At 40.1% G+C, this 11,408-nt stretch overlaps 1 protein-coding gene across 10 annotated transcripts in view; it reads left to right on the plus strand.

The window, feature by feature from the left end:
• Positions 1-11,408, plus strand: part of ATP2B1 (ATPase plasma membrane Ca2+ transporting 1) — a 143,272-nt gene that overhangs the window by 90,638 nt on the left and 41,226 nt on the right. For all 10 annotated transcript variants that reach the window (XM_056574360.1, XM_056574359.1, XM_056574358.1 and 7 more), the window contains 4 exons: positions 3,405-3,443; positions 3,576-3,731; positions 7,434-7,648; positions 10,794-11,036. In XM_056574360.1, coding sequence (XP_056430335.1) covers positions 3,405-3,443; positions 3,576-3,731; positions 7,434-7,648; positions 10,794-11,036 — 653 coding nt within the window. The remainder of the gene's footprint in view (positions 1-3,404; positions 3,444-3,575; positions 3,732-7,433; positions 7,649-10,793; positions 11,037-11,408) is intronic.

Consider the following 11,408-nt stretch of genomic DNA (forward strand, 5'->3'; position numbering starts at 1 on the left):
CAAATCTGTTTTTTGCCTTTCCAAAGATATAATAGAATACTTCTTAGGCTTCTTTCACACTGTGTGACGGCTGTTGGGGGAGCCCGGGGAAATAGCAGTAGAAAAATGACTGCTGTGCCGTCTTTACTCCCACTATTCCTGTTAAAAAAATAAAAAAGCATCCGGCGACCCCCCATAATAGTAAATGAGCTGCTGGGACCCGTTGTTGCCCGTTGGTCCCAGTCACAAAAAACTAAAAAGAAATACAAAAAAGTCTTCAACGGCTTTTCTTCATATGTAGATCATCTTCCAGGTGCACTTGGGGCTTCAGGCCATAGATTTTCATATGTGAAGGGATAAAAATGAGGCAATGACAAGGAATTAAGGTCATAGTTGGAGATTTATCAAAACCTGTCCAGAGGAAAAGTTGCACATAGCAACCAATCAGCTTGCAATCAGCCTCTGCAAATTTAAAGCAATCTGATTGGTTGCTATGGGCAATTAAGCACCTTTTCCTTTGTACCGGTTTTCATAAATTTCCCCCAATGTTTACATTATTTTTAAGAGGCAGGTTGAATAAAATTACATATCTAACTAAATATTAAGTTTGCTTTGGAAAATGGAACATGGTTAAAGCCTCTTTAAACTCATGCCAACAGTATATATGGAATGTTGACATTCAATTGTAAAGCATGCAATGTGTCCTTTTGGCAGCGCAATGTTGCCATGGTGACAAGTGACTTAAAATTGAGAGCATCAGATGGCAGATGCTTGCTCGGCAGTGGATTCTTGAATCTGTAGTCCTTGAGCTTTACTAGAGTTGTTCTGTAACAGAATCTGTAACAGAGTTGTACTGTACCAGTAATCTGTGTGCAGTGAATATTGGAAGCGTAACAACCACTGATATGAAGCTGTATGTATTTGTACAGTGGGGCAAAAAAGTCAGCCACCGGTTGTGCAAGTTCTCCCACTTAAAATCATGAGGCCTGTATTATTCATCATAGGTATACCTCAACTATGAGACATAATGAGAGAATCCATAAAATCACATTGTCTGATTTTTAAAGAATTTATTTGCAGATTATGGTGGAAAATAAGTATTTGATCACCTACAAACAAGCAAGATTTTTGTCGCTCACAGACCTGTAACTTCTTTAAGAGTCTCGTCTGTCCTCCACTCGTTACCTGTATTAATGGCACCTCTTTGAACTTATCAGTATAAAAGACATCTGTCCACAACCTCAAACAGTAACTCTCTAAAACTCCACTATGGCCAAGACCAAAGAGCTGTCGGACACCAGAAACAAAATTGTAGACCTGCACCAGGCTGGGAAGACTGAATCTGCAACATGCAAGCAGCCTGTTGTGAAGAAATCAACTGTGGGAGCAATTATCAGAAAATGGAAGACGTACAAGACCACTGATAATCTTCCGTGATCTGGGGTTCCACACAAGATCTCCCCCCTTGGTGTCAAAATAATCACAAGAACTGTGACCAAAAATCCCAGAACCACACGGGGGGGGGGGGGGGGGGGCGACCAGTGAATGACCTGCAGAGAGCTTGGGACCAAAGTAACAAAGGCTACCATCAGTAACACACTACGCCGCGCAGGGACTCAAATCATGCAATGCCAGATGTGTTCCCCTGCTTAAGCCAGTACATGTCTGGGTCCGTATGAAGTTTTCTAGAAAGCACTTGTATGATCCAGAAGAGTATTGGGAGAATGTAATGTGGTCAGTTGAAACCAAAGTAGAACTTTTTGGTAAAAAAAAAAAAAAACTCAACTCATTGGATCATGACAATGATCCCAAACACACGGCCCTGGCAACGAAGGAGTGGCTTCGAATGAAGCATTTCCAGGTCCTGGAGTGGCCTAGCTAGTCTCCAGATCTCAACCCCATAGAAACCCTTTGGAGGGAGTTGAAAGTCTGTGTTGCCCAGCGACAGCCCCAAAACATCACTGCTTTAGAAGAGATCTGCATGGAGGAATGGGCCAAAATACCAGCAAAAGTGTGTGAAAACCTTGTGAAGACTTACAGAAAACATTTTGACCTCCAACAAAGGGTATATAACAAACTATTGAGGAACTTTTGTTATTGACCAAATACTTATTTTCCACCATAATTTACAAATTCTTTAAAAATCAGACAACGAGAAAATATAATCCATGAAATCGCATTATGTCTCCCATAGTTGAGGTATACCTATGATGAAAATTACAGGCATCGATAATCTTAAGTGGGAGAACTTGCACAATTGGTGGCTGACTACTTTTTTGCCCCTTCTGTTTATCCTGTAAAATACTTCCCTCCAGTTCAGTGGGAGACATCACTGTTAAAAGCATTTACTCTGATGGCCTGACTTTGCTGCTCAGAGCAGGACACACTGTAGCTTTAAGTGGAATCCCCAGCAGGGTTTTCCCTAGTGTAGGAGCACGCATACTACTCTGAGGGATATGTCTCAGCTCTAATAGGCATAGTAGGCTGCGTCTAATAATAGCTGGTATGTCAGATGCTATTACATCTACATTCAATGTGTCTCACCTAATACTGTCTGTATGAATAAATCAATGGGAACTGAGAAGTTGCCAGGGCATATATAAGGGAACATATCTGCCTTCCCAGTGGTCAGAATAGTTGCTGTTGTTACTAATTCTTGTAATCCTGCAAAAACTAAGGTAGTGAATTTATCACTGCTGTACGATCTAGGTCAGACACTCCACACAAATTCTCTTTACAGAGCCTCACTTTTAAGTATGTGTAAGTTATAATTGCCTTTTAACCCCTTTAACCACATGTATGTCGTGGGATTTCAAGATCGGAACAAGCTGGCTGTTATCTGCACCCAGGAACTTATGGATAATGGTACACATCAGCGATGCTAATGGCAATACTGACCACAATATCTAGACTCATTAGACCACCTGCAGTGCAATTATGGGAGTCTGATGAGTCAAGATGCCGGCTGGAGGTCCACTTACCTCCTTCTCCATGCCGCTTTTCCACGATCTAGGTGTATAAATGGATTGAAGATGACACTAATCAGTTTTATGCACTGTAATAGCAATCAATTGATTGTTATAAAAAGTCCTCTGTGGATGACAAAGTTGTAAATAAAAAAGAAAAAAAGTCAGTAAGCTCCTTCCTAAAGTAAAATAAACATTTGGAAATGTTTGAACTATTAAAATATTAAGTTAATGATCGCCGTCACGCCCCCTCCCATAGACTTGCATTCAAGGGGAGGGGCTATTAAATAAAAAGCTCCCGGCTCCAGCTGAGCGCTAGAGTACCCCTTTGATCAATACATCATTTAATAGATTTCTGTATGTTTTGGCACTGCAGATTTATCCCTGCCTCTGTGCAATTTTTGATTCTTTTGTAAACCATAGAAAATAATTTAATGTTTTTAATGCTTTATTTTACAGGCAAAAAACAAGATGGCACTATTGAAAATCGTAACAAAGGTATATTTCTACTTGTTTGTGAATTACTATTTAAACTTTTGTGCTTTTCTGGGCTGAGTGTAAAGTGCATGTCTTTTTACAACGGCTGACTTTATATCTACTTTTTTTAATTATTTTTTATTATTTTTATAGCAAAGGCTCAAGATGGTGCAGCTATGGAAATGCAGCCCCTTAAAAGTGAGGATGGTATCGATGGAGAAGACAAAAAGAAATCAAATTTGCCAAAAAAAGAAAAATCTGTTCTGCAAGGAAAACTTACTAAACTGGCTGTTCAGATTGGCAAAGCAGGTATGTCATGCCTTCCTTTTATCCTTGTTAAAAGCTGTTTTAAATGACACATGATGGGTATGATGAATCTGTTTTTAATCTGATCCAAACTTGTGCCCATCAGATTTTTTTTTAGATAGGAAGAATATCACTGACAAAACTGAACCCTGTGTAAGTGTGAAAAGAGCCTAAAGCTAGCCATAGATGCAGATCACAGGTTGAGTTTTAAGATTGACAGCAGATGCAGTAATATGTGAAAGGTCACCACAGATTTTAGCTTGTTACCTTAGATATGTTTGCCAGACAATCATTTGCTTATGAGCCGTTCTTCCCGATACCCCATACGCACGCTTGGCTTGAACATGCGTGCATGTGTTCTTAATGTGCTGCCAGACTCATCTGGCAGCAGCTTATTTTCTGTGGGAACAAAGGATCAGACATATTAAAATCTGACATGCCAGATCCTCCTTCCTCCTGAAATCTGCTGTCAGGAGGGTCTGCTGAGCCTCCATACACATTACATGGTCAGCCACTTTTGCAAAAATATTGCGTAATCTATGTGACACCTTTTTTATCTTATACATAGTGATTCAAAAAGGATTGTGCAGAAGTAAATGTCTGTAGTTATAAAGTAGCATAAGTGGTAAATGGCCAGTGACTGAAAATCCATGCAAAACTGGCTTAACTGCCCACAGCAACCAATCATAGCACCAATTTTCATTTTTAAGAGCCAAATTTGAAATGTGCAAGAAAGAGCTTTTTGCTTGTTGGAATTTTAGAACTGGGTCTGTGGTGACAGTACAATTTACATTTGGTAAATGTTGTCTGCATAGAAAAGGCATTTCATGTTCATTCATGTGCAATTCAAAACCACTGGGTCTTTGTTATGAAAAGTCTGGAACTCCCAAAGATCAGATGAGATGGTAAACTCGATTCGAGCTTTGTACCAGCATAGTCCTATGAAGTCCATCAGGCTGACTAGTATGGAACCCTGTATGGTCTGAAGATAAATGTAACTTGTTGGCCAGATTAAATATATGTAAATGTTAACCTTTCATATTCACTCTCAAATGTCCTGTACATTAATGATCATACTAGAATATAGTAATTTTTCATGTCCAAATCAAGAGGTTCTTAAACCATAATTTCTAATATTTAAAATATGTGGTGCACTAATTCATACTTAGTACAGTCTAGAGCTTATTATGTTGATGGTGGCTTTCTCATGATGCCTTCTTGCATTTCTTGTTCCTTCTCTGCTTTAGCTTCCCTCTGCTCCGTTCTGTCTGCCATCTAATCATAGCTGGCATTTTGCAGTGACTTTTGCGGTGCCATAGGCGGCCGCCGCCTCCCGCTTCTCTCCCCCTGCCTGTCCGGGGGTCCTGAGACCTATCGGCGCCACCCGCGACCGCCCCCCGACCCGCCGCACTGCGACTGACACCAACCCCCCCCCCCCCCCCCCCCCCCCCTGCACCGCACAAACCCCATTGCCTCCCCCATCACCAGTTCCATAATTACCTGTTCCCGGGGTCCACTCCACATCTGGCTCCGGTGGCGTCGTCCTGAACGGTCACTGTGCTCACTGACGGTCACGTCACTTGTCATTGCGCACAGCGTAATGCAGCAGGAGCAAGAAGTAGCGTGGGCTCCGGGAACAGGTAATTATAAAACCGGGGATGGGGGAGGCAATGGGGCCGGGGCGGTGGGGGGTGCGGCGGGTCATTATCGGCAAGGTATTTGCCGATACGGATAATGCCCAAAATCGTGATTATCGGCCGATAATATCGGCCATACCGATAATCGGTCGATCCCTACTCAAGTGGTAAATTTCACACATACACAGCCCCCATAAGGAAATACCATTAAAGGATAACTCCAGTTGTAACAAAAAAAATAAAATAAAAAAAAAATTAAATAAAACAATAAAGGGGACTCGCCTGTCTTTGCTCCCCCGGTGTCCCATAAATGGCTTCATTTTTCCGCCGCCGTCTTCTTCCTGCTTCTGCCGTGGCTCAGTGCGTCACTCTGCCGGTCAGCAAATCGCCAGCCGCAGCGGTGTCCCGCCTTGGCCGGTGATGGGATGCATTGAGCCATGGTGTTGGTCACCTAGGCTCAGTGCATCACACTGCCACTCAGCCTATTGGCAGCCAAGGTGGGACATTGTTGCGGCCTGCGATTTGCTGACCGGCAGCATGAAGCACTGAGCGACGGCAGAAGCAGGAAGAAGAATGCCGGTGGAGGAACGGAGCCATTTATGAGACACATGGGGAGTAAAGGCAGGGGAGTCCCCTTTATGGTTTTATTTTATGGCAGCTCGGGCAGAATTTTTTTTTGTTTTTTTTTGTTACAACTGCAGTTATCCTTTTAATGGTATTTCCTTATGGGGGCTGTGTATGTGTGAAATTTACCAGTAGATGCTGCATTTCCCACCCTAGGCTTTTACTAGAGTCAATAAGTTTTCCCAGTTTTTTTTTTTTTGTGGTAAAATTAAGTGCCTCGGCTTATGTTCGAGTATATAGACTAGTTCTTTCAAAAATAAATTCACATATTATCTAAGAAAATTGCCTCAGAAAATCCCACCACTAGGGGTCCCCATACCTCCTGGGACACGAGTCTCATAGCATCATGAGCATGTACAAGGGTCATGGACATGAGATGGCTAACTGACAAGGCTGCAGGAGGAACACCGCCTGCAGCAACACTGCTGTAACACAGTTTTACCAAACATGTGCATCCAGCTGTTGCAAATCTACAACTCCAAGCATGTCTGGACAAAGGATGTCTGGGCATTCTGGGAGTTGTAGTTTTGCAAAAGCTTGTAGGCTCAGTCTGCAGCAACACTGCTACAAACAAGTTATCCAACCACTGTACCTCAAACTATTCCAAAACTACGAGTCCCAGCATTGCAGGACTGGCAAAGGATGATTCACATGAATGACACAGAAACATATATAAAATGTATGCATAAAATGTACTTTTAGAACTTAACCTTTGCACTAATTTATTAAGAGGTTATACACAAGTTATACACTCACCACATTTTGTTTTTGGTGGTAGAGTACAGGCAATCTCCAATAATCATTCCTCCTCTATGAGTAAAGGAACAGCATAAAACCAGAGGAAAAGGGTTCAGAGCAGGGCTGCCAGGCTCACTCCCTGTAGCAGTGAGTCAGTAGAGTGAGTGAGGGAGAGGAATCATCAGTGTAGGCAAGAGAGGACACGCCTTCTCCATTTTGGAAGATGGAAGACATTGATCAGCAGTAATATGCCATTTTTTTAGTGAAATATCGGTGGAGACTACGGTAGGTACTAAGTAACATAAGTTTTTGTTTTTTGTGGGATATGACAGGTACGCTTTAAAGTGATTGTAGCCAAATAGAAGAATTGTCAGCTTTATGTGAATAAGGTCTGACTATCCTTTCTACAGTGCAGTTTTTGCTTGCATTATAGCAAATAATGCTGGGGAAAAAAGAAAAAAAATATATATATATACACACACATATATACATATATATATATATATATATATATATATATATATATATATATATATATATATATATATATATATATATATATATATATATTAAAAAAATTTAAAATATTTAGTATATAATATTTATATTATATTTTTTTTCCTTTTGTGTGGCAAACTTTCATATGGCTGTTCTGTGTGATATATGTCTGTGTACTACAAACCTAATTTTTGTTTACTTTTTTAAGGCTTGGTGATGTCTGCAATAACCGTTATAATCCTTGTTCTATACTTTGTGATTGACAATTTCTGGGTTCAGAACCGCCCCTGGTTGGCTGAGTGTACACCAATTTATGTCCAGTATTTTGTAAAGTTTTTCATCATTGGAGTGACAGTTTTGGTTGTTGCTGTACCAGAAGGTCTTCCACTTGCAGTAACCATTTCACTGGCCTACTCTGTTAAGGTAAGACTTTTCTTCATCTAACTAGTTTGTGCTGGTTCTAAGATTGCCTGGATTTGTCAGTGCAACAAAGTCTGCATTCCATAACCTACATCTAGTTGACAATATGTGTGGGACATAAGCATTTGACCGTATATTGTATGAAGGTTTTTTAACTACTTTTTTTTGTATTTTTGTGTGTGTGCCATAGCAAATATTAGGCTTTAAAAAATAAAATGCAAATAAGAGGACCTGTTTCCTCTCCTGATCTGTCTGGTTTAGGTTATGTTTACACTGAGGAATTGAAGAGGAATTTACTTGAGTACTTCCGCTCGCTTATTCCTCTCCAATTCAGTCAGCAGCGAAAAACCCAATAGAGTTTAACTGTATTTCCGCTCGCCGAATTCCATTCCGCATGAAGAATGAACATGTTCGTTCTTCATGCCGAATCTGTGTTTTTGTCCCATAGAAATCAATTAAATGTTTTTTCAGTCTGACGCCATTTCGAGCGGAAAATTCCGCACAAAAAAGGGGAAATTCTAATTGGTGGTTGTCGTCCAGCAAAAAAAATCTCCTATATTTCCCCGCGGAATTCGGTGCCGAATTCCGTATCAATTCCGTGCGGGAAAAAAAACGGAAATTCCGCTGCAGAATTTTTAAGCGAGAATTCCTCACCAATTCCTCAGTGTGAACATACACTTAGAAATATTTGTTTAATAGATGTAACCATACTGGAAGATCTTTTCTTAAATGGGCACTGTCATTAACCCCTTAAGGACTCATGATGTACGCGTACGTCATGAGTCCCGGTCCTGCGATATAACGCAGGGTCACACTGCGACCCCGCATCATATCGACGCGGGCCCGGCGTCATAGTGAAGCTGGGACCCGCCGCTAATAGCGTGTGGCACCGATCGCAGTGCCACACGCTATTAACCCTTTAGCCGAGCGCTCAAAGCTGAGCCGCGTGGCTAAAAACGAAAATGAAAGTGCCCGGCTAGCTCAGGGAGCTGTTTGGGATCGCTGCGGCATGTAGCACAGGAGGAGATCTTCTTACCTTCTCCTGTGCTGTCTGATCACCGAATGAATGCTTCAAAACTCTGATCCATTCCTATGGAGATGCATCAATCAGTGTTAAAGATCAGTTAATGCAATGTTATAGCCCCCTGTAGGAGCTATAATATTGCATAAGAAAAGTGTAAAAAAAAATCATTAACTCCTTTTGAATTATCCCTTCCCCTAATAAAAGTTTGAATCACTCGGCATTTCCAAGAATAAAAAAGTGTAAATAAAAAAGACATATGTGGTATCGCCGCGTGCGGAAATGTCCGAATTATAAAAATATACCGCTTTTTAAAACACACGTTCAATGGCGTACGCGCAAAAAAATTCTAAAGTCCAAAATATCGCATTTTTGATCACTTTTTATGCCACAAAAAAATGAATAAAAAGTGATAAAAAAGTCTGATCAGAACAAAAATGGTACTGCTAAAAACTTCAGATCACAGCGCAAAAATGAGTCCTCATAGCGCCCTGAACACAGAAAAATAAAAGTTATAGGGGTCAGAAGATGACCATTTTAAACGTATAAATTTTCCTGCATGTATTCATGATTTTTTTCTGAAGTGATAAGAAATCAAACCTATACAAGTAGGGTATCATTTTAACCGTATGGACCTACAGAATAAAGATAAGGTGTCATTTTTGCTGAAAAATGTACTGCGTGAAAACTGAAGCCCCCAAAACTTACAAAAGTGTCTTTTCATCAATTTTGTCGCACATTGATTTTTATTTTTATTTTTCCTGTTTCTCCGTCGATTTTTGGATAAAATGACTAATGTCATTACAAAGTAGAATTAGTGACACAAAAAATAAGCCATCATTAAAATTTTCACCTAAAATTCTATAAGAGTTATGATTTTTTAAAGTTAAGGAGGAAAAATTGAAAATGGAAACAAAAAAAGAAAAAGCCCGGGTCCTTAAGGTTTTAAAACTAATGTTTGCTATTGCACTCCTCATGGTAAATAAAAAATATTTCTAATGTACTTTGTTTTAAAAAAAATGTAGTTTTCTATGTTTTATTTGTGTTTAAAAAATAAATAAGCTGCCTCTGTGTCTCCCTACTTGTCCAGAGCACATTTCCCCCAAAGTCTGGCACAGCCTTTTGGACTCCTGCTAGCCTGGCAGAAGTCCAAAATCAGGAAATGCAGTCTGGAGTGCTGAAGAGGATGGGGAAGGGGGAAGGATGTAGCCTTAGCCAATCACAGCTCATCCCACACTGAACTGCTTTGGGCTGTGTTTATCAAAAACTGTCTAGAGGAAGAGTGGTGCAGTTGCCTATAGCAACCAATCAGATTGCTTGTTTTATTTTTCCCAGGCCTCTTTAAAAATGAAAGAAGCAATCTGGACCCTTTGTGCCCTTTCTCCTGTTGTTCCTACTAGAAATATAAATGGACAGCTGGGTGTTACCAGTTTGGAGAAGGTCACTACTGTTTTGCACGGTCCGCTTTGATTGGATGGTCTCAGTATAAGGCCCCAGCTGATAACACCCAGTTGGCTATTTAGCCATGCTTTTCTAGTAAAAAAAAAAAAAATCACTTGTCAAAAGTTGGTGGTTATTAGCTGGGAAAATGGGTGCATTATGCTCAGCTCCCAGACCAGCCGAGAGAGCGTCCATTTGTCTGCATAGTCTATTCAGAGAAATGTATGGATCTCTGCCAGCCAGTGGAGTGGAGCACAATCCCGGGCAATCAACAACTTTTGAAATGTCAAAAATTGCTTTTAATGACAGTAACGCTTCAGATATTACAGGTTCTCTTGCTTCTACAAATTGTTATTGTCTGCCATAAAAAGTGGATGAACTGAATAACGCAACTCTTTGCACTAGTAAGTCGATTTCCCATGATGAACAAAATTTGATGTGCCGGAAATAGATCACTTTGATCCTTTACTTAGTAGTGATGCATTCTGTTTAGGTTGATTAGTTTGTCGTCTAAAGAGGAAATACCACACAAAACAATGAATGTAATTTCCCATAGCAAGTTTCCAGTGTTCAGTCTTCAGGTCTACACTGTTTAGGAGGCTTTAGTGACAAGCTGTTAGTGTAGGGATCTCAATTGAATTTCATTGTTCTCCAGTGTTTTTTTTTCTCTTTCTAATTCTTTTGTAGAAAATGATGAAAGATAATAACTTGGTTAGGCATCTGGATGCTTGTGAAACCATGGGAAACGCTACTGCAATCTGTTCAGATAAAACTGGAACGTTAACTATGAACAGAATGACTGTTGTCCAGGCTTTCATGAATGAAAAACATTACAGAAAGATTCCTGATGCAGAGTCCATCCCTGAGAATGTGCTGAACCTCCTTGTAAATGGAATTTCTGTCAACTGTGCTTACACATCAAAAATCTTGGTAAGTATATTTACATTACTACCAGTAATTTATTCTATATAAGAAGCCACATTACAAGTGCAAAGAACACAATTTTGCAGAGTGTTGTAAGGTCTTAGAACTTGCTCACATATATTTTTCCGCTCTTAACCATAGCAGTACCATGCCATGTACCTTTTTAAAATGTGAATACTGTTTTTGAAGTCAGAGCATGCTGTGGGATTGTGTATCCCATTCCCCCAAAGGCCATTTTTTAATTATGAGAGAAAAAACTCGAATTTGAAGAATTTTCCCTTTATCTCTGTCACAGTAGAACAGACATGTTATCTTTATTCTATGAGTCATTACAATGGCACCCAATTTATATAAACTTTCTTAAAATCTAAATATGCA

Source organism: Hyla sarda, chromosome 4, assembly GCF_029499605.1.
Source record: "Hyla sarda isolate aHylSar1 chromosome 4, aHylSar1.hap1, whole genome shotgun sequence".
NCBI classification, from domain to species: domain Eukaryota; kingdom Metazoa; phylum Chordata; class Amphibia; order Anura; family Hylidae; genus Hyla; species Hyla sarda.